Source organism: Python bivittatus, unplaced genomic scaffold, assembly GCF_059951505.1.
Source record: "Python bivittatus isolate LINGU-HERP-01145 unplaced genomic scaffold, Pbiv_v1 ctg000480_np1212, whole genome shotgun sequence".
NCBI classification, from domain to species: domain Eukaryota; kingdom Metazoa; phylum Chordata; class Lepidosauria; order Squamata; family Pythonidae; genus Python; species Python bivittatus.
The window spans coordinates 24,536,849-24,563,061 of record NW_028277075.1 but is presented as its reverse complement, the minus strand read 5'-3'; the positions used below and the strand labels follow the sequence as shown (position 1 = coordinate 24,563,061).

The 26,213-nt window shown below is 40.7% G+C and overlaps 1 protein-coding gene across 1 annotated transcript; it reads right to left on the bottom strand.

Annotated features, from left to right (window-relative positions):
* Positions 1 to 7,336: 7,336 nt before the first annotated feature.
* Positions 7,337 to 11,094, bottom strand: CHAC1 (ChaC glutathione specific gamma-glutamylcyclotransferase 1). The gene is made up of 3 exons (XM_007431355.3): positions 10,727 to 11,094; positions 10,255 to 10,290; positions 7,337 to 9,620 (listed from the first exon to the last, which is right to left on the bottom strand). Exons 1-3 carry the CDS (start codon positions 10,979 to 10,981, stop codon positions 9,219 to 9,221), a joined length of 693 nt encoding a protein of 230 aa, XP_007431417.1. The 5' UTR covers positions 10,982 to 11,094; the 3' UTR covers positions 7,337 to 9,218.
* Between the last annotated feature and the right edge of the window lie 15,119 nt (positions 11,095 to 26,213).

Below are 26,213 nucleotides of genomic sequence, written 5' to 3'. Positions count from 1 at the left end.
AACGAACCACTTCTTCATGTGCATATCATGAAAGAACAGGCAAAACTGCCTTCTAGCATATCTCCTGCCAGCATTATTTTATAGATAGTTAAGGATGCAATGCTCATATAGTTACTGGAAGACAATGGTTATACAAGAGTGGTGGCAAAAAAGCATTCTGGGATCAATATGAATGAATTGTACTTGGAAAGCACTAAAACCAAATGTACTCCAGTGTTTCTGTTCCAACACATAACAAGTTTTTCTTGGCGCTTGTTCTGGCACAAAGAATGGAAAATGTCTGCTCAGCAGCAGCTCTGTTGGTTAAAATCATAATTTGCAGATGAAAATAAGTTTTATAACCTACCCCAACTTTATTATCCCAAGAGACCTGGCATCCAAGAAACCCTCTTCTCTTCCTCCTTTTCCTAAGTTTCTTACCATAAATCGATTGGCAAGAAGAGAGATGGCTTTTTGGCCCACTGGAAGAGCTTGAGTCTCTCCCTACCAGAAAGTGAATGGCCTTGAAAACTAGAGGCCAGGGATCAGAGAAGGGGTGGGGTGCCCACAGTAGCTTCGAGTGACAAATAGGAGCAGGGTGGGCCCCCAACCTGCTTACCTCACAACAATTCACTAGACTGACTATTTGGTACAGTTTGTGCTGGCAGAAGCTGAAAAACTTTTGGGAGCAAGAAAAGATGGCAGAAGTGCCTTTGCAGTGGACTGGAATGGGTTGAAGATGAAATTGTGCACTCGTATCCTCAACAGATGGATATTGGGGCATGTTTACACCAGAATAAGCAGGATGTGTGGATGAGCCCTTGAAATGAAACGTCATTACTGCAACCAAAGGCCAGCCTGATAAAATGCTTAATGATACTGAGCAATGATATAAAAACAATAAATAATATTAAGGAATACACCAGCATAATCAAGCTATATATAAGCAGACACAAACATATTTATAGCCACTCTAAGACAGACAGGATAAAAATTAAACAGTCAACAGTCTGGCCAGTTCAAAGAGGTGGTTTAGATATTCTTGAGCTGGACTCTACATGCGATCACACAACATTTTGTGACATTGCATGTGATGAAGTAATTTCTGTCTGATAATAGTCAGGAAACTTAAAACTGATTGGCCTAGAAGGGAAAATAGGAAAAGTGCGATGTACTTGATATATACAGTACTAATGTTCTCTATAAAAGGTACAGTAGAGTAAAGCATGAGCAACATTTTCTGTCAATCTACAAGGACATGTATGTTCCTTATATGGGATGACTCAAAATCTGCTTTGCACATACAGTGGGGCAAAAAAGTATTTAGTCAGCCACCAATTGTGCAAGTTCTCCCACTTAAAAAGATGAGAGAGGCCTGTAATTTTCATCATAGGTATACCTTAACTATGAGAGACAAAATGGGGGAAAAAATCCAGAAAATCACATTGTCTGATTTTTAAAGAATATTTAAATATTTAAAAAATATTTTTGCTCTTGAATGTTTAGGAAATAGAAGAGATGAAAGATAGCTGGCAGGTTTTCCTCAGAGATCTGTAAACTGTTAACTTCCTCTGTTTGTGAGTCCCATTCTTGTTTATGAGCTACATCCTCGATTTGCTGCCTTAGTGCCACTGTGGCTTGGTCCTGGTCCAAGGGAAATAAAAATTCTGGGGAGAAACCAAGGGAGCAGATCTTGAGAGGGATGGCTTGCTTCTGCCTGGAGAATGAGTCCTTAATCTAGTCAGTCACTAACCAAGTTATAGCCCCTGACCATTTGATTTGGCAACATACAATCATGCTAACTAGATTAAGGGACACCATTTGGGGGAAGACAGGCCCACTTTTGTCTCTCATGAGTCCTTGTACCAGGAGGGTTTCATTTCCTCAATGGCCTCTTCGCAATTAGCCAGGCAGGAAGCTGTAGGGGTAAATAGAGGTATGTTATCCTTTGTCAATAAATCTGTAATAGAACATCTTGCATCTCTTTTTCTTGGAATAGTTATTGTCAGGAATTTCCAGGGGAGGTATGGCAAACTGAAGAAGGCTCTGTGAAAGCAGAGCTGACAACCTTGGCAAAGACCAAGGAACTGGTGAGTAGACTGGTTCCTTGGAACCTCTCCAGATAAGGAGAGGATAGGAGATTGCCCACATGAGCTCTGGATGGCTGCTCCTTACAAGGAGATCATAGGACAGCAGTTTTCTATGGGTTTGAGCGCTGGGAGATGACAGGATTAGCCATCTTGCTCACAAACACAGCGGAGACATTTAAAGGACACTAATTTTGGAAACCTCACTTTCTAATCACTTTCAGAAATTGCTCATTAACTACTTCTAAGCTATTAGAGACCTTTGGACTGACAAGTCTGAAAATGCCAGGTGAGTCTGCCTTCAATCCTGAACGAAAGGAAATTTTAATCATAAGCCTAAGAATTTAAAGAATCTGAAATAAACAGCAAAAAGCTAAATAAGATTTTGATCTTAGAAAGTCATAAATAGACTAAAGGTCCAGATAAAATTGGAATATTGAAACTTTTACAATAAGATTTTGGAATTAGTTATAAAGAACAAACAGCTTCTTGTAGGAAATAGATTCTGTTTTGGTTTTTACAAGACAAAGAGAAGTAATTTCATGATTTCAAAAACTGGACACTAGAGGGGACTAGGTTTTTAGGTAGAGGAAAGATTTATAACCTGCAAAATGTTATAAAACGTTCTAACAATGAAAATATTGAAGGAGACTTTTGAAGAATGGAATCAGAAGACAGTAGCCACAGTACCAACGTCAGTAATGATATCTCCTTCTATGGATAGACTATGTCCAAAAGATGTTATGGAAGAAATAGCAGACATAGAACAAATTTTAACTGACAAGATAGAGATGGTATTGAAAGTAGATTTACGGCTGACAGGCAAGAGAATTACTTAGAAAAGGGTGTTTCACTGGATCTACAAAAGAAGTTGGATGAGGTTTTAAAATTTAAAAGGGAAATACAAATAACAAACCAGGAGAGTGACCTGGATAATTTTTTCCTACTGGATTTACAAAAGAGGGTTGTTAAAGTCTTGAAGAATTCTTTGTGATGGGACAAAAAAGAACTGAAGAGAAATCAAATCCTAAAACAATATTTGAATGAACTAAAGATTAAAACTTAGAAGTAAACAGAAGAAATATGAAGTTGGTTTATTTGATCAAGGATAAAACAAGGTATGTTGTTACCTCTGACAACCCTTTATGGACTTTCTGCTGCTACAAGGACTGAGAAGATGTTTTATGGATTTGTTTATAGATAAGAGATGGGATATGGGATGAAGAGACAAATGTTGGTAACCTTAGAGTGGGTGAAGAGTCACTAAATTTGTTTATATTTGTTGTGATGAAGGTTGGAAATCACTTCTTTGTATCTTTTCCCTTTCCTTATTATATTCCCACTTTTCTCTTTCTTCTCTTTTTTTCTTTTTTCCTGCACTTTTTAGCTCCTTCTTTCTATTCTTTTCTTTCTTTAAGTTTAGTTTGTATTAGATTTTACTACTATAATCAAAATTCTTAATAAAAATTATATACAGTGGGGCAAAAAAGTATTTAGTCAGCCACCAATTGTGCAAGTTCTCCCACTTAAAAAGATGAGAGAGGCCTGTAATTTTCATCATAGGTATACTTCAACTATGAGAGACAAAATGAGAAAAAAATCCAGAAACTCACATTGTCTGATTTTTAAAGAATTTATTTGCAAATCATGGTGGAAAATAAGTATTTGGTCACCTACAAACAAGCAAGATGTCTGGCTCTCACCGACCTGTAACTACTTTAAGAGGCTCCTCTGTCCTTCACTTGTTACCTGTAGTAATGGCACCTGTTTGACCTTGTTATCAGTATAAAAGACACCTGTCCACAACCTCAAACAGTCACACTCCAAACTCCACTATGGCCAAGAGCAAAGAGCTGCCGAAGGACACCAGAAACAAAATTGTAGACCTGCACCAGGCTGGGAAGACTGAATCTGCAATAGGCAAGCAGCTTGGTGTGAAGAAATCAACTGTGGGAGCAATAATTAGAAAATGGAAGACATACAAGACCACTGATAATCTCCCTCGATCTGGGGCTCCATGCAAGATCTCACCCCATGGGGTCAAAATGATCACAAGAACGGTGAGCAAAAATCCCAGAACCACACAGGGGGACCTAGTGATTGACCTGCAGAGAGCTGGGACCAAAGTAACAAAGGCTACCATCAGTAACACACTATGCTGCCAGGGACTCAAATCCTGCAGTGCCAGATGTGTCCCCCTGCTTAAGCCAGTACATGTCCGGGCCTGTCTGAAGTTTGCTAGAGAGCATTTGGATGATCCAGAAGAGGATTGGGAGAATGACATATGGTCAGATGAAACCAAAGTAGAACGTTTTGGTCTAAGCTCAACTCGTTGTGTTTGGAGGAGAGAGAATGCTGAGTTGCATCCAAAGAACACCATACCTACTGTGAAGCATGGGGGTGGAAACATCATGCTTTGGGGCTGTTTTTCTGCAAAGGGACCAGGACGACTGATCTGTGTAAAGGAAAGAATGAATGGGGCCATGTATCGTGAGATTTGGAGTGAACACCTCCTTCCATCAGCAAGGGCATTGAAGATGAAACGTGGCTGGGTCTTTCAGCATGACAATGATCCCAAACACACTGCCCGGGCAACGAAGGAGTGGCTTCGTAAGAAGCATTTCAAGGTCCTGGAGTGGCCTAGCCAGTCTCCAGATCTCAACCCCATGGAAAACCTTTGGAGGGAGTTGAAAGTCTGTGTTGCCCAGCGACAGCCCCAAAACATCACTGCTCTAGAGGAGATCTGCATGGAGGAATGGGCCAAAATACCAGCAACAGTGTGTGAAAACCTTGTGAAGACTTACAGAAAACGTTTGACCTCTGTCATTGCCAACATATATAACAAAGTATTGAGATGAACTTTTGATATTGACCAAATACTTATTTTCCACCATGATTTGCAGATAAATTCTTTAAAATCAGACAATGTGATTTTCTGGATTTTTTCCCCCATTTTGTCTCTCATAGTTGAGGTATACCTATCATGAAAATGACAGGCTTCTCTCATCTTTTTAAGTGGGAGAACTTGCACAATTGGTGGCTGACTAAATACTTTTTTGCCCCACTGTATACACATTTTAAAAAGACTAGTTATTGGGCAGAGCTTGGTGTGTGTTGTGTTCTTCTTTTTTCACGTGTACAACACAGCTGAAGGGAAGAAGGAAGTTTGATTCACAATTATCCTGGTGCAGTTTTGGGTTAACACTGGTCCAGCATCCACCCAGTTAACTAAGTTGTGTGAAGCTGGCATATACATGACTAGTGAGGATATCCTCTCAGGCATGTTGTTGACCGTTTACCTCATTGCCTGCAATGGCTTTGCTGCTTTCAGTCCAATCTGTCTCAGAAGGAAATAGGATAGTGCTATTCAGCTTAGTGCAAAGGGTGAAGCCAGTTTCTGACTAGCAGTAGCTTTTCAGGGTTTAAGTGATATCTTTTCTAGCCCTAAAAGGAGATGCTGCAGATTGAATCTGAGATACTCTACCTGTGTGGCATCTGTCCTGCAACTAAGCTATGGCCATTCTGAATGTAAATATTTTGTGACCACAGATAGTTTCCTTGAAATAGCTGTACCTGTCACCTTCTCCTCTCACATGCAAGGTTGTGTTGCCAACCTAACAACATAATCCTAGGTAGGTTTGTTCAGGAATAAATCCCATTTGGATAAGTCAGGCTTAATGCATTTGGACTAAGTGAGAAGTAGGTGTAGAATTGCAGCCTAAGGCTCAGAAATGTACTTAAGCACTTACTGGCAAAAAGCACTCAGCATCAGAGACAACAGAACCCCCAGCACATTTCTGTTTTTTAGATCTATCTACCTACCTACTACCTATCTTCCCCAGTTTGGCAGGTATTTTCTGCTCCAGCATCTTCATGATAAATATTCTTTAATAGGCTGATCAGCTGTTTATGTCAATGCTGAAGCTTGTGGACTGCATGCTTTTAACTCTTTTGTAAACACTTTTTCTGTCTATACACTATAAAATAATTATTGTAAGGATTTTATGGGCACTTTGTCCTACAGTGATTTCAACTGCTCGTTGTGGGCCTGCCACTTAGAGTTTGGGAAAACAGATGTATCACTTTTCACACAAGCAGGAAAATGCACAGCAGGCGCTTCCCTCCCCCATCCTTGTTTCTTGGAAATTGTCTCCCTCCTGCAAGCCTTTCTTGGCATCCTTGCCAGGATAAAATTAAGTGATTGAACTTGACCTCTATCCTGAAATGACTGATTCCAGAAGCAATTGTTGGAATCCTTCATCAGAGAGTAGATAATGCAACTATGGTTACATCTGAGATATTTGGTATGAAAACTAAGCCAAATAATCTATCAGGAAGTCACATAAGTTTCTTTGGGCAGAGGCTCACAGAACACAACCTAACATTTGTGATGTGATCATTCCATTGAATTGTAATTGACACAAACATAGGGTGTGGTGGTGGTTTTTAAATATTTTAAGGGGAAATGTGAGATCACACACCAGTGATTCCCCCGCCCCCCCCTTCTTTTAATGTATGCCAGCCAGGTTGAAGCTGATCTGTCATAGGACACTTAGGGGCCAATGTGAGCCAGACCTGAGTTACTGTGATGTGGGTCTCAGAGCATGGCTTCTCTAGGCTCTCACTCTAAACCTGCAAAATGCTCTGGAAAAAGCAGCTCCTCTCCCTGCCTCCAAAATTCAAAATGCTGTCGAAGATACTACAAAGAAACCCAGCCTTTTATTCATGCTCTGAAAGAGGGAGGGGTCCTTTTTATTGAATAAAAAAAGTTGTCACTGATGGTTCCATTTTGTTTACAGGACTCCATGCCTCTTCCTGCCAGTGCCAGCTCCCCTGGGTACGATGCCTCAGGTGCCCTTTCCTTCTGGAAAGCTTCAACTGAGGTTAGACGTGTGCAGCCCTCCAGTGTTCAACCCCAACTGCCATCCTTCCTAGCCAGCATGGCTGCCAGTTAACATTAAGAATGTCATGGTAGCTGGAAGTCCAAATGGTATTTCAGCCACGTGGAGGAGGCAGCTGTGTCTCTACTGCTTGTACATTCGGAAAGGACAGGTGATTGGCCAGCAGCAGCACAGCCAAGGGCTCCTGAGGACTGGCTTCAGCTCCAACATTGAATGAGATAGCAGAAGTTAGTATTGTATAGCAGCAAAGTGGTTGCTTTACTAAAAGGCCACAGCACATGTACAGGCAGTCTGTTTTCATCACTAGCATTGACTAGTCTTCCAGGCCCCTGTCTGGAAATTTCAGATGTGGTCTAAAACATCTTGAGAGCACAAAGTTGGCATAAACAAGAGGTGTTTAGGTTACTGCAGTGCAGACTATTGCAACAAGAGCTGCACAACCCTGGGAAAAGATGCAACTGCTTTAAAGTTACAAAAAGGGGCTACTTAGGCTTACACCCTCCAAACCACCTTTTTTGAATAATCTCCAAAGCATTGCATAGCTGTAATAGGCACATTAGTGAAGGTGGAACCAGGAGCAAGCTTGACCGTGCTGCTTTTCAAAACCAGAACCATTCAGGGTGGTTCACTTACATCCTGTTAACTAAAACTATATTTCCTTCACTTTTCATACAAAAATGACAGCATAGGGAGAACTTATGGATACGCTGCAGAAGTTGCATCTAAGGGACTGGAAAGCTATGCCTTGGATACTCCTGATGTAAAGCTTTGGAAGCAGTTTCATAAGTATTGACAGTTATTCACTATGAAGGTATTGCAACAGCTGTAGTTAAACTAATTGGATTTCCTTTCCGTACATTGACATGAAATCCCATGACAAATAGTTTTAATACTGTTTAAATGCAAAACCAAGGGAAAGAAATTCTGTTCAAACAGTGTAATTTCAGAGTCATTTATTTCTAGGTAAAAGATAGTTCTCTTTTTAACAGCTAGTTGTCAAGTAATTCTGTTCTAAGATCAGTTAATAAAATAGTTTCAGGATCAAGTCTCTCCCAAAGGCTATATCAGAAAACAATTATCTGCATTATTGAATCATGTCTCTGAGACTCCAATATTCAGTACAGATCTTTCTTCCAGGAACACACTTAATATTCTCAGAAACTTTAATTTGTTGTGATTTTTGGAGAAACAGATGTTGAGTAAATGCCTGCTTCATTATTTAAAATGCAGGCAGAACTGGAGTATGGTATGCCAAGAGACATATACCCTGCAGTTACAGAAGCAGACACAAAATATATACTGTAGTGTAAAAGCATCCATATTGTGTGGTAGATGATACAACTGTTGTTTGCAGAAAGCTGTCTCAGATAAGTAACCCTGTAGCAGCTGCCATGGTCAGAAGCTCCCCTCTAAGACCGGGGGGGGGGGGGGATTACAAAACCAGAAGACCCAATTTCCCCTGCCAACTTTCAAGCTGGCAACCTGCCCTGCAGGACATTTGGATGCTTCTCTCCCTGAAATATATACGTTCATTATAATAAATACATTTCCAACTTATAAAAAAAAGTAGTACACTGACTCTCTAAGGAAGTTTGGCCCCACCAAAGCATAAAATCAAGTTCATATTCCACTAAAAGCCCAGCGTATGAGCAAAGGTGAGGATACGGTGACTGAGGCTGGAGGAAATTACCGATTCCTTTGATACAAGAACCTTCACAACTTCACACCTGCAGCATCACCAGCTTGTGAGGTAGAGCAAAGCTCATAGCATTACAGTCATGGCCCTGCTTTGGATGGAGAGGGCTTCAGAAACATGCAAAGGAAAATACATTGCATCTTCATCCCTTTTTCCCTTCAATAATTCAAAGAACACTGTTAATTTGGCTAAAAGTGCAAAAAGCAGCAGACCCATATGCATGAACTCAAAAGTAAGCCTTAGGGAATTCAGTAGGACTTAACCTCTAGAGTGTGCACATGAGACTAGGAAGTATTTTTCAACCAGCTTTGTGTCCCCAGTAGCTGGTGGAATGGCAATGGGTCTCTCCAATCTCTACTCAAGGCAATAAATTGGCAGGACGCCAATGCTATTTAAACTGTAGTTATATTACCGTTGCTCCACTACTTTTCTCTCCCAATTTCTACATCTACAGGTTTTTAAACCTGACTTCAATTGTATTAGATCACATATTCAGTCCTATCCTTGGTTAAAAAGTGTTTCAGCCAATCCTTTTGGTGAGTACTGCCAAATTCATTATTCTACCAAGAGCTCCTCAGCATGATATACGCAGGGAAGGATAGAGATCAGGGCTTCCTCAATTGAGAACAAATGTTCATCCTCTACTTGAGGGCAACAGTAGCGCATGAAGTCTGCCAGTCGCAGAAGGTACTCAATGTTGTGGCCAGCGCGGCCACTGGAGACTATTATTTGAGCTGCAATATCCTCTTCAGATGCTGGGCCCAGATAGGAGGGATTCTGGGGTGTTGCAATGTAAACAAGGGCTAGGACAGATTCATCTGCTGCTTGCTCCTGGGGATGGAACTTCACTAGCTTGGTGTCATAGCCACCGAGCACTGCTTCCCGTATGTTCAAATACTTAAGGACAGCAGCAATTTGATCCCCATGAAGTTCGTAGCCAACACCCCACGTGCACCCCTGCAATCAGAAATCAAATTACAAGTTACTTACAAATGTCTGCTTCATTAAATAGAATTACTATATAGATAAGCAAAACTGCAAAAGTTATCTGCCACATTTCATCTCAATGTGAAAAGAATATCAGGTCAGGCTAAAAGTCAGGTTTGTGATGGAAAACACACAGTTCTAAAACAGCTACTCATTCCTTTCCAATGAGTTCTCCACAGAGCAATTAATACAATTAGCTTTTGAGGAAGCCCCTGGATGACTACAGTACCTTAGCCATGTGCTAAATTCTTTTCAGCAAAGTTACCCTATCATCTCCAGCATTGTCAGGACCTCTGTTTTCTTTCATCACTTTAAGTTATATTCACAAAAATTGGTGGATTCTTAGATAAGTGGTACTCTACTGACCAAATATTCACTCATCCAAATGATAATTGGATAATTACAGCAGGTCAAGTAACAGGATTATATAATCTCTAGTTGCACTAATATAATCCACCCCATCTTTCCCCTACAGCAAAATAAGGTGGGTAGTTCAAATTACTTGGGTTTAACATCCCCACCCCCACCAAAAAGAACTCTGATTAAGCTTTATGGTATAGATGAGCATACTAACTGGTTAAGAATGCAGACATGAAATACTTACATTATAATCTTCCTGAAGGGTGACCACTCTTCCAGGCTAAAGGAAGGGAGAGGAAGAGGCAGTTTTAATATACAGTACTGTATTGCAGTTCAACATCAGAAGCACAAGTCAAGTCCTACTATCTCAAGGAAGCACCATTGGTACAATCCAGAAGTTCCCTATTAAAAGCTAATGTGGGAGGTACTCATCACTTTCAAATTCTACATGAGAATGTCAAGCCAAGGGAAATCAATAGACTCCACATCTGGGAATCAGAGTTGAACCTACAATTTCCCCCTAAATCCCTAAAACACCTAATTCTTGGTTTGCCTCTTTTATTCCCAATCCTACAGCCCACCCAGCCATCCCTTCCACTATATGGCCATCCTCTCATCTCAGGAGAGAAGTACATCGTCCCTTTTTTTTTTAAACTCGGGACCAGCCACTGTCCTTTTCCGCCCACTTAGTCACACGTGGGAACGGTAGCCCTTACCATCTTTTCGTTACCCCGGTGGAAGGTGTCTCCTTGCCAGAAGCGGCGGCTATAGCCCCGGATATAGCCCACTTTGCGGGAAGTGAATTCAAAATCAGGTCTCCAAACCAGCGAACCGTAACCGAAGACCCAAAGTGGTGACTTTGGCGACCCTTCTGCACCAGCAGGGTCCTCTTCCTCCTCTTCGTCCTTCTGAAGACTGGACGGATGCTCCGTTCCTCTGGAAAGATGCTGAGAAGGCGGATCCCGCTTCATGACTCCGCAGGAGGAGATACGCTGGTGGATGACTCCGGGGGCGGACTGGACAGAAGGACAGGCTCGGGTTGGTCCGGGATTTTACACGGTGAAGCTCGCCGGTCACCCCAACACAAAGCAGAAACGGAACTGCGCTACTCCGCCTTCTCCAGCGTTTAAATATCAGCTTGCCGGTAAACCCCCGCCCAGTTGTCACTGCATCCTCTCGGTTCCCGCCGTCTCTTCACCAATCAGCGCTTTCAGAATCAGGGAGAAGCAAATAGTCCTGCCTGCAGAACGGCATACGAAGAGCGGATTGGTCAAAGTGGACTGTCACACATGAGCAGAACGCGCCCGCTGATTGGTTTCTTCCCTGTCCACTGTCTTAAAACCAGATGATGCAACCTGCGTAGGAGCTTTCGAGGGAAATAGCGGCCGGTGGTTGCGTCAGGCTACTCTCGCTTCGGACAGAGCCTAGTCGCAAGGAGAGGGAAGGGCTCAGGAGGAGGGAACAGGCTTGTGGGTTGGCCGTAAGGCGTGCAAGTATATTTATATTGGCTCTGTCAGGCATTTCGAGGTTATGGTTTGCTCCAGTTTTGTAAAGGTGTGAAATGCACATGAACATAACATCTCATGTATGTAGGTATAGGTGCGTCTCTATGTGTGATCATACACCAAAATGGATTCCTTCTTGATCATGAAAGCAGCACTGAAGAAGGGAATGATCTCTTATCAAAATATTGATTTTAGACTGTACCACAGAAACCAGCAAGACATGAACATGGGAAAGATCGTTAATGCTAGTTTTTTCTTCATTGTTCTCTCCTAGAAGTAACACGTTTGTCCACGGCAGTCAGCTTCTATGCAATTCTATGCTTGCCCATCCAGCAGAAAAATGGGTCTCATGGAGATGGCTGAAAATAATGTCCTTGTGCAGGCAGCAATCACTCCTCTATCCCCTTGCCCATATTCTCTTCTCAGGCTTATGCAAAGGACCAGGCCCATCTGACCTAGTCCTTGCCACCCACTTACCAAGAGATTAAAAACAAAGGAGAGAGTTAGAGATGACAGTAGTTGCTCCTGAAGAAGTAGATTCTGCCTCCTGTCCTCCCACTTAGGCAGTCAGGAAGATTGAACCAGGATTAGTCCTTAAGGAATGGAAGAGAAATGGAGTGCCTAGGGCCTCTTGGGGAGAGTGAGATCAAAAATAAGGGGGTTTGAAAAGGCATATGGTGGAGGGATCCGTTAGCGTGGAACTGGCCTATTATCCCTAAAGCATCGCCATCTGCCATCTGCTTTGTACTACCTTCTTACTGCTTTACAACTGGTAGGTTGCCAGTTTGGTGTAGTGGTTAAGGCACCAAGCTAGAAACCAGGGGACTGTGAGTTCTAGTCCCGCATTAAGCATGGAGCCAGCTTGGTGACCTCAGGCTAATTGCTCTCTCTCAGCCCTAGGAAGGAGGCAATGGCAAACCACTTCCAAAAAAACCTTGCCAAGAAGACTGCAGGGACTGGTCCAGGCAGTCTCCAGGAGTCAAAAACTGACTTGAAGGCCTTATCAAAAAATTCCATTGGTGAGAACTGTAATGGCAAATTCAGTGTCAAGCTCTGATCCTAGTAGTAGTGGAATTTCTTGCATGTGGCTACAGTGACACTTTTATCACTGGGGGGAAGGAATGAGTAAAACTTGCTTGCTGCACTGAAAAAGCTGACAAAATATTTACAATACACCATGCTTACAAACTGCTGCACCATCAAAGAATTGATAGACCCATATTCAGCATAGGAGTACATTTAAATTATAGAAGGAACTGCTGGGCCCAATGCACCCAAGTTTAGCAAAATTATAGTTCTGGAACAGAGTGAGATTGAATCATGGCAAGACAGAGGTCCTATGTACAGAAGCCTTCATGTACCAGGACTTTCCATCCATAGCTCTTGACAAAGTTGTACTTCCCTTGAAGGAGCAGATGTACAATTGGGGGTTCTTCTGGACTCCATCACTCCTGCTAAAGTCTATGGCCAAGAGAGCCTTTGGCTAGCTTTGGCCTTTCCTGGACCAGGAGGTGTTGACAACAGTGACTCATGCCTTTGTCATCCCCTCTAGTTAGACTTCTGCAATTCAGGTTACATGGGATTGTCCTTGAAAGTCATCTGAAAACTGTAGCTGCTGCAGGAACCAACTGTCTATCTGTGGAAGGCAGAATAATCCTTATGTTGAGCTGCCGGTAGGCTTCTGGATCCAATTTGAGGTGCTGGTTATTTTTATGGCTCAGGTTGCCATTATCTGAATCTGCCTACCCAGTACATATTAGCTGAGAGGGAGGGAATGCTGCAGATTGGCTTTCTTTCTACATGTATTTTGGACTACAACTCCCACAATCTCTTGTAATTGGTCATGCTGGCTGGACCTGATGGAAGTTGCAGTCCAAAATATCAAGGGCACCAGTTTACCAATCCCTTTGTTAAACTTCCCTAATCTAATTAGTCAAAATATTATCCTTAAACGTTCCATTGCAGAAGCCTGGCTTTGGTCACCAAAATTGATGTAATGAGGATGTAACATATGTTTCACATAATTCAGAGTCCATTAATTCAAATGGACTCTGAATCATTTTTGAAATGCGTCATTTAAAAAAAAAAATTAAGGTGTTTATGTAACCATTTAACAGTTATTTAACTGCAATTAAAACCACACAGACAATTTCAGAAGTTATATTTCCATTTCATATTGGACTGAATATTTAATTCAGAAATTGCAGATGTACTTTCAGATAACTGGTCTACCCCAAAGCTTCCAGCATGGCCTGGGGATAAATCACTCTCTCTCAGATTAATTACCTCAGAGGAATATTTATGAGAACTAAAGTAGAATTTGAAAGTGTAAAGTTCCTGAACCAATTACATAAAGATGGAACCTTTAAGGCACATTAAATTTTTATCCTGGGCAGATAATTAAAGGAGGAATATGATGTCATGTGTTCCCTTTCCCAGCTGTGATTGTGGTTTGGAATTCAGCATATTGACTTCTTGTATCTCAACATTTTATATCATGCAAGGTAGACAGTATGCGTGTGGTCCAAATATTTGGTGTGTCAAGTGGCACCAGAGATTGGCACCTTCAGGTTTCTGCCAAGCTCTCCTGTCCAAGTCAAGGACCATAGCCAATTCTGGGAGCTTGCTATTTCTCCTCCATGTTCTGCTGTCCACCAGCTTTCTTCAAGTGAGCAGGCAGCCAAAGTAGCTGTGAGATGGAGGAACAACCTCTGTATTACTTAATTCTAGTTGGGCTCAGAGAGAGAGTAGCAAATGGGCAATGGAGAAGATCCCATGAGAAGAGAGCTTCCACAAGTCTAGGTCTGGTGGGAATGGCCAAAATGCTGAGACACATTAGTGCTGAAGTATTTTACCAGTCAACCTACAGTAGCTGTAGTATAAAATTTATTGGTTTTATACCACTTTAACTTCTATTGATTCTTTCCCCAAATCCTAAGCATTGTGGGGGCAATCAGGGGGCTAGAAATTCCCTTGTCTCTCACAGGACTACGGTTTCCACATTTCTTGAGAAGAACTAATTATTCCACCAGTTTACATTTGTCGTGTGTGGAATTAGACGTTTTCATCAATTTCCCTTCCATGACGAAACTCTCTGCCCATCCTCAAAATGTGTTCTGGAGAGTTGGGTGAATTTCCAGAGCAGATGTGGAGGGGGATCTTGTTAAGATGTAAGAAGAGACCAGAAAATCTTGTTCCATAAGCAGAAGTCTTTCTTAAGAGAGTCTGGTAGATTCAAAATATTAATCTCTCTACCTCTCTCTCTGTATCTCTGACTCAGGGAGCTTTGGAACAATAGAAATATCATTTTTGCAATTTTTAAATCCCTTTTTTTATATCCCAGCTGATTTAATTAACTTTTTTCTATTAATTGGCTCAATTTGACCATTACCTTGTAAATGCTACCAAATGGGTATCTGCATAGTATGGTGAAAAAAGGCAAGATGGTAGCCACAGTGGTGTAATTGAAACTCCCTCTGTTTTTTTATATGCATTGCACATGCAGCGCATAACAAAAAACAGACAGTGGTTCAATCACGCTGTCATGGCCAACATCTTGACTTTTTTGCCTACAGCTTGCAAACATCTCTGGTACCGAAGAAAAACAAACAACCCCCCCCCCCCCAAAAAAAACCCTCTAATGCTGCAGGTATAAGGAACAAAGTCTCAAGGAAGAACAATGATAATTTGAAGAAGTTCTAAGAATGAGGTGGGATTTGTTAATTTAAAAAAAAGTTCTGTTTTTCTTCTTGCTCAGACTGATGCTTGCAATAACCATCAATAAATATTTTTCTTGACTTCCAAGTGAGGATCTATATAGATATCCCTGAAGGAGTGGGGATGGCATTGTGGTGGAGATTGGCAGCCAGATGGTGAATTCTGGTGGGCGCTGGCTTTCCGGATAAAGGAGAGATCATGAGATTGCCTACTTGCACTCTGGACAGCTGCTCCTTGTGAGTAGACTGCAGGAACTGAGGGTTTTGCAGTCAACTCATGAGTTGAGTGGCTGGGAGTTGAGGGAATTCAATCAAGCTCACAGTCATGATATAGCTTTATATGGAAACAAGGTTCACACAAGCCTCACTTTCTTAAACATTTTTGGATGCATTATAACAAAAGAGAGATTTTCTGAGTGGCAGGATAAGAAAATTCCACTTGATGAGTCAACAGTCTTTCTGGACTAAAAAAGAAAAAGAATGTTTTAAAGATTTAAAAACTTTTGGCAAAAAGCTTAACAAGGAGTGGATGTAAGAAAGTTTAAAATGGATAAAGGGAATAGGTTTTTTTGAAGGATTATTTTTTTGGTGAAAGTACTTTTGAATGAATTGTCATTAAAATAAGCAAACAAACTGGACCTCCATGGGAATGTTTTTTTGTTTATTATTAAAGAGTGAAGACAATTGGTGGAGCTTACAAAACAAAAAATGAAGATAATATGAGCCAGACTGTGATGTTGACTGTAACTATGGAGTGCCATTTGAGATGACAGTATTAAGGGCACAAGAAGACCAAAAAAAAGGGGGGGGAGTTTGCCTTTTACTCTTTCCTTTGTAATTTAGACACTTTAACTTTTAGATTACAATATTACAATAACAACCATCAGAAAAGTGGTCAAAATAGCAGAGGGGAGGAGAGGATCACTAGAGTAACCTGCAGAGAGAAGAATTACACCAGATTTACTTCAGAAAATGTTTGAGGAATTGGGGAATAAGCTAACTGAATCACTTGATACTTAATTGACAGCTTTTGAAAAAAGAATGGATCAGACTTGTAGAGATGAAAGAAGAAGTTAAGAAGATAGAAAGCTCTGTAAAAAAAAGTGTCTGGAGATGTAAAACAAATTAATGACAAAGTGGAAATTCTGAGAGTAAGATAGAAATTATGGACAGAGAGCTGGAAAGAGAACCAGATAATCTGGCACTACTGGAACTGAGAGAGAAGGAATTTTGTTTGAGTTTTAGAGCAATTCCAGAGGATTCTGGTAAAGATATTAGAGAAAAGGTTATTAAAGTTTTAGCAAATTTTTTGGTTTGGGATGAGGAAGATACAGTACAGAGGCAGAAACTGATAATGTATATAGAATAAATACAAGATTTGTGAGGATAAGAAATGTTCCAAGGGATGTCTTGGTGCATTTTGTCAGGAAGAAGACAAGAGATCAAGTTTTGCAGCAGCATTTTAATGTAAGACTGAAGATTGATAATGCAGATGTAATTGTTCTTAAAGAAATTCCTATTAGAATCTTGCATAAGAGAAAAGAGGTTTTTTTTTTTTTGACTGATAGATTCCATTTTGATGGGATAAATCGGAACGTGTGATTTTTACTTTTAAACAGCAGAGGTTTCAACTGAATTCTATCCAGAAGGCAAAGGAATTTCTAGAAAAATTTAAAGAATTGGAGGAGTTTCAAATGAAGGTATCAGATGAGACTATACAAAAACTTTAGCACGTGCAACAGGAAACTGAAAGGGATGATGTTGAACTAGGTGCTACAAGTATCAACTTTTCTAAATTTTTGGCTTGATTATGGATTACAAATGCTTAACGTGGAATATAAATGGAGCAAATGCTCCTCAAAAGAGAAAAAAAATCATTATTTGAAAAAATTCAGGCAAGATATATTTTGCCTACAAGAGGCACATATTAGAAAAAAGGACATAAAATATTTGATTTGTAAAAATTTGGGTGAAGAATTTATTTCAGTAGGAACAAAAGGAAGAAATGAAGTTATTTTGTATATAAATCCCTAACTAAAACCAGAACTTGTATTGACTGATGATCATGGTAGATTCGTTGGGGTGGAAGCTAATTTTCATAGGACTAAAACTCCGATATTGGGAATTTATGCCCCAAATGAAGATAAAGTACTGTTTTATAAAGGACTTGAAGGGGTGACTAATAGGTTTCTCTTATGAAAATTGGTGTTTGATGGGGGATTGGAATGGATTGATCTCCCTGCAACTGGATAGAACTTCTGAGAAAAATATTAAAAGCACTCAAGCCAAGTTACCAAAAATTTTCTTTGATTTGATGGATATATGGAGACAGAAAAATGGCAGTTCACAAGAGTATACCTACTTTTCTGAAAGACATAGATCCTTTTCAAGAATAGATATGATATGGATTTCAAAGAATTTGGCTACTAAATAGAGATGTTACCAAAGACTTTTTCGGATCATAATCCTGTGAGTTTGGTTTATAAAAGGAAATCCAGTTCTTTTAGATGGAGATTAAATGAAATGTTGTTACAGAAAGAAGGAATAGTGTAGGGTTGTAAAAAGAACTTAAAATAATTTTTGAAAATAATTTAAACAAAGGTACTGATTTAAGAATGGTTTGGGATGCAAATAAGTCTTTTATTAGAGGTTATTTCATAAAACATAATAGTGAACTCAAATAGAAGAGGCAAGAGAAAACACAAGCTATTTTGGATGAGATAAAGAGACAACAAGAAGAATTAAAGACATTTCCAGAGAAGATAAGTATTTCAACAAATTATGCTTTTACAACAACAGTTATCTATGTTAACAGTAAGAGAAATGGAAAGCAAAAAAACTTTTGAGTTTGCAAACAAACCAGGGAAACGGCTGGCATATAAATTATGTAAAGAAAAAGAAAAGAAAATGATATTGAAACTACAAGAGGGAGATATTGTATTAATGGATAGTGTGGCCATGTAAAAATCATCAATATTATTCTAACTTGTATAAAGCAAGTGACATCCCTCTGGAGAAAACAGATGAATATCTAAGGAAACAACATTTACTGAGGATTACAGAGGAACAGAAACAGATTATGGACCTATAACAATAAGGGAAGTTTCTGAAGCTATAAAAAAGATTAAACCAGGAAAGGTGCCTGGACCAGATGGGTTATCAGGTTCTTGTTATAAATGTTTTGAGGATGAACTTTTACAACCTTTACAAAATACGATGAACTCTATCATGCAGGGAAGGAAGATACCAAAGAGTTGGAAAGAGGCCAACATAGCACTAATACTTAAGGAGGGACAAGATTTGACTTTAACAAGAAACTATAGGCTGATATCATTATTGAATAATGATTACAAGTTGTTTATAATAAGAATACCTATCTCAGAAGTACTGTAGGAAAGCTAGAATTACAAACAACATAAAACCCAGGTATGCTGGCAGATAGGAACTCTTTAACAGAAAATATATATAATTTTAAAATTACAATGAAATGAGTTCTGGCAAAGGAAAAAAAGGGATTTACAACAACAAAAATGTTAATGGAAATCCTGTTATTGGAACCAAATCAGATAAAGTGACTTTTTATTGTCCTACAAAGGGCTAGGACAGAAGTCTTGTTGTAATTAGAAAGGTTATCATTCTAGATATGTTTTATTTTTTTTGTTCAGCTGTAATAATGTAATCGGTCTTCAAACTATATGCAACCACCCAGTTCTATTTTTGCAGCTTCCTGAAGACACCCAGAAAGTACTACTGAAACGTGGTTGCAGTGTTAGCAGATGTTTGTTTAGCTCAGGGTGTTAATAAGAAGTAGCCACATTCAGAAATGTTTCAACACAAACTTGCTACAGTAGTGGAAAGAGTAGCACCCCTCGACTACTACTTCATTTTGCTCTGGAGTGTGAATTTTGTAGCCTGATGCCTGATGATGCCTTGTTCCTGCAGGTAGATCTGTGTCTCTTTATTCATACAGTCTCTCTCTCCTGTCATATATTCTTTGAGTTTCTCTGCCATCTCATTTTTATGCCTCATGACAAATGCCTAGGAACCTCTGGGGTGGTCCTTGAGGAAGGTGGTGAAAAATTGGTTGCCAGAAGGGAGTGGATCTGTGAACCATTTGTGGTTTCCAACCAGTGCAGGCTCTGCAAAACCTGTGGTGTGTGCTCCCTGTGTCAGGAACCTGAAAGTATGTGGGCAACTGCATTTTGGGCCAACTGCTGTGCCAGAATATTCTTTAAGGGCAGCCCCAAGTAGCATGCACTGCAGTAGTTTAGGTGGGTGGTGATGAGGGCACAGTTTACTATTGCAAGTTGTCCTGGCCAAGTAAGGCTGCATGTTGGTGGACTTCTAGTGAATGGTTGCTATTAGTTGCTATTCGGGTTTCTTCACTTCTGCTAAGAAATGTCTACAGCGTGTTTTTCAACCTTGGCAACTTTGGGATATGTGAAGTTCAGTATGCTGATGATACCCAATTGTACATCTCTGCGCCTGGCAAAGTAAGTGATGCTGTGGATGCCTTATCCTGGGTCTGGAGGCTGTGAGGCTCGGGATGGGGAACAACAGGTTTCAACTGAACCCTGGCAAGACTGAGTGACTTTAGGTTCAGGGTCCTGCTGGCTTTGGGACTATACCATCTTTGGTGCTGGATGGGGTGGCACTGCCCTGGACAGACCTGGTGCGCAATTTGGGGGGTCCTCCTAGACTCGCAACTCCTGCTCGATGAGCAGGTGGCAGTCGTGGCTAGGAGGGTCTTTGCACAACTCAGTGTTGTGCACCAATTGTGCTCCTTCCTGGATTGGGAGGCTCTGCTTAATCACTCATGCCCGAGTCACCTCCAGATTGGACTACTGCAATGCACTCTACATGGGCCTGCCCTTGAAGAGTATCCAGAAGCTTCAACTGGTGCAGAATGCAGCAGCGTGGGTAGTTATGTGTGGTCCTAGAAGAGCACATATTACACCTCTGCTTCGCAAGTTGTATTGGCTGCTGATTTGCTTCCGGGTCCAATTCAAGGTGCTGTTTTTGATCTTTAAAGTCTTCATGGAATGGGGCCGGGTCATTTGAGGGACCACCTCTCCCCAGTTACATCATCCTGTCCCATTAGGTCTGGCAGGGAAGGTATGCTACATGTTCCATCGGTCAGGGACTTGCATTTGGGTCCCAGGAGGTGGGCCTTCTCTACCGTGGCTCCCTCCTTGTGGAACATTCTCCCTCCTGAAGTTCGGCTTGCCCCTTCCCTGCTGTCATTTAGGAAGTCCCTCAAGAACTGGTTATGTCATCAGGCCTGGGGGTCTTTGGGAACCCAAGACATTCTTAAGTTGATATTCTGCTCTCTCCATGAGGTTTGTATTTTTTAAAATTTGGGATAATGTTTTTATTTTAATAACTTTTTATCTTTTTATAACACCTGTTTTTGTTCACTTGTTATTTTATTTATTTTTTTTATGCCACCTAGAGTTGCTTTGTGTGAGATGGGTGGCTATATAAATGTGACATTCAAATAAATAAAAATAAACAAATTCCCAGAATTCCCCAGCCAGCATGATAACTGGTGATAGGTGATAACCAACACCTGAAATTACCCTGGAAGCCAACTGGCAACCAGTGCAGCATGTAAAGCAGTGGTATCACATGGGCATAGCATGGCATGGACCAACCATAGCTTCCAAATGATCTTCAAGGACAGCCCCATGTAGAGTGCACTGCAGTAGTCCATTCGTGAGGTGAGTAGGGATGAGTGAGGCATCTTGTAAATAAGGGGCCACAGGCTTGATCTCCCTTGTCAACACCAACTGGAACCAGCTGAGAAGAAAGGAGGTTGCTCCCGCTCCCAATCCCCACAGCTGCTCCAGAAGGATACCATGATCAGTGGTTTCAAAAGCCACTAAGAAGCACTAGGATGGATAATCTTATTTTACCTTGCTTAAAAAACAAAAGCTAGTGACAATGACACTACAATACTGTCCTCTGATGCTGATTATCCTCACTTGTTGGGCTGATACATACCAACATGTGCTATTAAGGCAGCCAGCTGAGATTGTAACTGCACAGCCATTTCAATTTAAAATATTTTCTGAAGTCTGAGTACGAGTAATCTGAGGCCATAGTAGCAGATGGAGGAGCCACTCCTGCCTACTGGAGTATTAAGAATTAAGGTTACTACTTTCTAGTTTTAAAAATGGCAACTTTTCATCAGCTTTACAACATACAAACTTTAGTTCCCCCCCCCCTTCAAGAAAAATGCAAAATTTGTCAGGAACTTTTCCAAATGTAATATCGTATTACAAGTTTCTGAAATAAGATAAATGATGGATTGGGAGCCATAGAGGGAGGGAGGAGGGACAGAAGGAGGGATAACAAAGAGTTATTTTTCCAGTCAGAAACCATATGGAAAAATAACACCACCACACTGGCTTAGGTAAACAAGTGATCCCTCCAGGGTGAATATATTGTGTATTAGTCTCAGATGACCAGAGCATTTGCACAGGTATGGATTTGGTTTCTTTCGTCATGAGTCACAGTCAAGCTAGAAGGTCATTTGCAAAGCAGAGGTGATACATGGGAACAAGCTGTAATAAAAGCAATGATCTCATGTAAACTTCTGGTGTTCTCTTAGCTATACAAGCTGAAAAAGATGTCTTCTGTGTTGGAAGATGCTGCAGCCAAAGGACTATAGATGAAAAAATAAACCAAATCCCTGAAACACATACATCAAACACTGAATTCTGGGACAGGAGCAATGCCAGCTCACCAAAAGACGGCTTGTTTTGCACCAGCTTTCAGTCTGATGTTCAATCCTTTTTAAGGAACTCTCCAGGTAAATACTTGGTTTGAAAACTACTTCCTTTGCTAAAATTCCATTTTCTAAGTTGGCATTGTTTGGACAATTGCAGGGAACTTTCTGGAGCTGATCTGAACTAAATTAAGCCCATAAAGCCCTGTTATTTGTGGTGGTGGTGGTGGTGGTGTTGTGACAGCAGTGCTAATAGTGTTCATAAAACTTCACCTGGCATTTCTGAAAAATCAGGGGTGTGTACATGTGTGTACGCACGTGTGTGTGTACGTTCGCTGTTTGCAAGCCAGACAGGATTTCAGCAGACTCACGTAAGCCATTTGCAGGATTCATGGTTTTAAGGGAAGGCTTCCAAAGATGCCCAAAACATACCCCAACGATGGATACTCCATGGGATTATTGCAATTTGGAAAATTATCTCATACATTCAGACTTGTTGGGGCTAGCTCTGATTACACAGCAATGAGGCAAAATGCTTTATCTCTCCTCAGTTACCCTCTTCATATATTCCAGGATAGGCCTCTGACATTAAAAACAGAGTTCTTGGACTGAATCCTGCCTCACATTAGTTTCTGTCTGCCCCTGTTAGGTTCTACCATGAAGAACGATAACTGTTCCCTCAGGAGCAACGCTCTGGTAGCCATTTGCCTTGTACCGACGGAGCAACGCAGTAGGGCTATCAGATTCTCACAGTTGCAGCTCCTGAACGACTCACTGGCTGTTGAACCGAATGACTAAAATGTTTGCTGTTTGTTTGCCAGCATATGCAGGAATGAAGGAGTGCCACTGCAGATTTTGCAAAAAGGGGTAAGCAAAGGATTATGGCGAAAAAGCAACGTTCAACAAGGTTCATCTTGGAGAGGTAACATATGTAGGTTGCAAAAATCTGGATGACCACAGTATGGTTTTTCTCTATTTCTTTGCTGCATCCAAGTGTCATCCAGAATTTTCCAGCTTAGATGTGGTAGACCTAATTTGGGGTATAGGCAAATGTAAACTGTGATAAAAAGCAAAGGGTCTTTACTTTGTATTGCCTCAGTAAACATCATCATAATTACAGCAGAGTAATTAATGCAGACTCTTAACATCTTTATAGAAAGGTAGTTGTGCCTTTGGCATGCATAGGATTATCATATTTTCCATTTTTGAAAAAAACAGAACTCTGGAGAGGGGCATGGTTAATATGCTCTATATAGCTGCCAGCCCTTTGAGGTAGGCAGGCTCAAGAAACAGGCACAGAAGGGGATCTGGGAATGCTCTTTGTTGTTGTAGGGTAGAATAACAGCATCTTGAAAGCCTGTTGTTTCTCTCTGCTCCATCTTACACCAAACAAAATCAAAGCAGGGTTATTTCCTCTTTCTTAGGACTGAGTTTTCTTTCTCACAGTTCGCTCATTCCTTCCCCATTCCCAAGGCCACATCTACATTCCTTCACAATAATACACAAACATCACCTATCTTCTATTTATTTCCCTCTCTCCCTCCCTCTTATATTCATGGAAACTGCAAATGGCTGATTAAATCAGTGATGGGACCAGAAACCATGTTTCAAAATCAAAAGTCTCTGCTCCTTAAATCAGTCTTTGCAGTATTGAATCACCAACCTCTTTGAATGAAGCCTTTTTTTGTGGTGTGAAATCATGAACCTCTGTCACAAAAGCAGTGTGTTTGGGGTTTGAAATGATAACTCTGCCAGCTAAACAATTTCTGCCCCTGAAACCCATGTTTATCTCTCAAATAAAATAAGAAGCCACAGCCATAAATCACCCTAAATCCCAGATCTCGTCTTCTGATCTCTTATGGCCAGCGGCACTTTTATTGATGGGCTGACCAGTCATTGACGGTCTCCGTCACACCCACTTCAGGAGAGAGCAGAGGCTGACAAGCCCAATTCCCATTTGCTCCGGAAGGTGTGTGGGGAACTTGCTGCTGCCATTCACTCCTCTGCCACCCTGAACTGGGAGGACTGGAAGTGCCACATCATTTTTCATCCTGTCTCTCTGGAGTGCAGCCATGGGAGAAAAACATGTGCATGTCCAAGGAGGTCATAAGTGTGCCGAAAAGCATGCATGGCTGGTTCACAAATCTTGTTTGCTTGGAAAGCCCAGGGTATTACTTATAAATTGGTCACTTGGATATTGCTGGAGGTAAAGTGTTAGGGAGAAAATTTCCTCCCCCTCCAGTTCCCCCACCCCAGTTTGGCAGCAGCTGACCATGTCTTAAGGCAGAGGGGTATCGCCTGCGTTCCCAGCGCTGATGCCCCCATCCTCCAAAGGTTTCCACCAAACTGTTGTTTGTAATGTGACTGAAAGGGTAGATAAATACATAGGAAGCAATAATTTTAATGGTATTTATTTTAATTAATATACAGTAAACCTAAATCAAGTTACCTACCTTAGGGAAATTTTGCCCTGAGAGGAGGCTTTTGAGACTCAGAAAAACTCCACATCACTTTATCATCAATTGGTTCAGCTTTTGCGTATTGTAGGACTAAGCCACAACCTTGTTAATCATAATTTGTTTATAATTTGTAATTTGTAATTCAATTATAATTTAATCATAATGTATTACATAAATTATTAAATAAAGCATATTTATCTCGAATTGTACATTGTGCTAAGACTTTAACAATGGCTTATAGTTCACAGTGGTTAGGTTCAGACATTTCAGTAAGCAAAAAAGGAAACAGCCATGCTGTAGCTTAGTGCGGTATATTAATAAAGTAATTAAACTCGTATTCTTTCTCTCTTGCCTTTGGAGACTGCAAATTGTAAACATATTTGATTTTGTGCCATTTTTACAATAAATAGTGGTATTATTTTCCTTTCTAAGAGCCAAAGTGTTGCAACTTGTATTTTTTTTCCTTCTTGGTGGTGTCTGTGGTATCCTGCTAGTTTGCTAACCATTTTTTTGAAAAGATTATAAGAAGGGTGACTCATGTTGTCTAAGGCAGTTCTGTGGTATCCACATCACAGTATTGGACATAACAGAGCCTGCAGTGTGAAATATTTCACTTCTCTGCAAAGCACTGTGAGTACTGGAACACATTCAAAATCACTCTTTCTTCTAATTGACAGAAAGGGTCCATTTTAAAACCAAAGGTTGGGCTACAAAATGGGTCTGATAAATTTCTGAGATGCATTCGTAATATAAATTTCCAGGCATTTTTTCATTTTTTTTTTAAATGTATCTACTGTGACTGTATTGTCATGCTGTTAAATTAAAACATATAATACAATATTAGACTTGCAATTTTATCATTATTTTGTTGCCATTATTATTTCCTGAGCTATTTTTTATTCAAAAATTAATAATGGAATGCTCTTGCACAGCCATGAGAGCATAAGCCATTGCATAACAAGAATGGGAGTTATTGTTCTGGCATGTCACGTTTTCATGGCCTCATTTTCAGAGGTGGCACTAGTGACATGAATGACTTAAGGGTTGCATCAGTCTGGAAAACATGGGCCCAGCTCCTACACAGTAAGAGAGGTTAGACTAAATTAGAGGCATGAAGTACAGCTGAACCAGTTATGTCGTCATGTACTTCCCTCTAGAGCAGGAGAACAGCATACCAAGGAAATACTACAACCATGGCGAAGAAGTAGTTTTGAATGTAATGTTAACTGAAGAAGGCCAGAAAGTTGGCTGTACTTTCTGTTACACCAGGAAAAGGGCTCCCCAAAGTGGACATGATGTCACAAGATATAGCGATGGCCCACCAATTTGGATAGCTTTCAAAGAGGATTGAGCAAGTTCATGGAGAAGAAGGCTGGTAACAGTTCTAACCATGATGGCCAGGAAACATGGTTCTATCACATATAAGAAGCTGAGTCCTGTTTCTGGGTTTCCCATAGAGATCTGGTTGGCTTCTGTGGTAAAAAAAATGCTGGCCAAGGCAGGCCTTTGGCTGGATCTAGCAGGGCTATTCTGATGTTCTCATGACAAGGGTTTTGTTTATTCTGCTGTTTCTCAGTCTCTTGGAGCCTGTATCTTGGCTAGGTTTGGGACTTAAGAAATGAAGTGAATAAGGACAGGGCTTTAGTGCTGTTGTTTACCCTGCAAGGAGAGAGTTCATTAAAAGTTCTTTGTCCGAATTACATTGATTTTGCATTTCTGCAATCCATCATTCATTCTTGTGTCACATCATGGCATGCAAAATCACAGTCCTCAGGGTATGTCTAAAGCTGGCA

Bases quoted from the DNA above. Each gene is read 5' to 3' on its own strand.
- CHAC1 (XM_007431355.3), bottom strand. From the start codon at position 10,981: ATGAAGCGGGATCCGCCTTCTCAGCATCTTTCCAGAGGAACGGAGCAT. The intron at 10,291-10,726 runs GTAAGGGCTACC...CCCTTCCTTTAG, and splicing joins ACCGGGGTAACGAAAAGATG to CCTGGAAGAGTGGTCACCCT. The intron at 9,621-10,254 runs GTAAGTATTTCA...TTCTGATTGCAG, and splicing joins CCCTTCAGGAAGATTATAAT to GGGTGCACGTGGGGTGTTGG.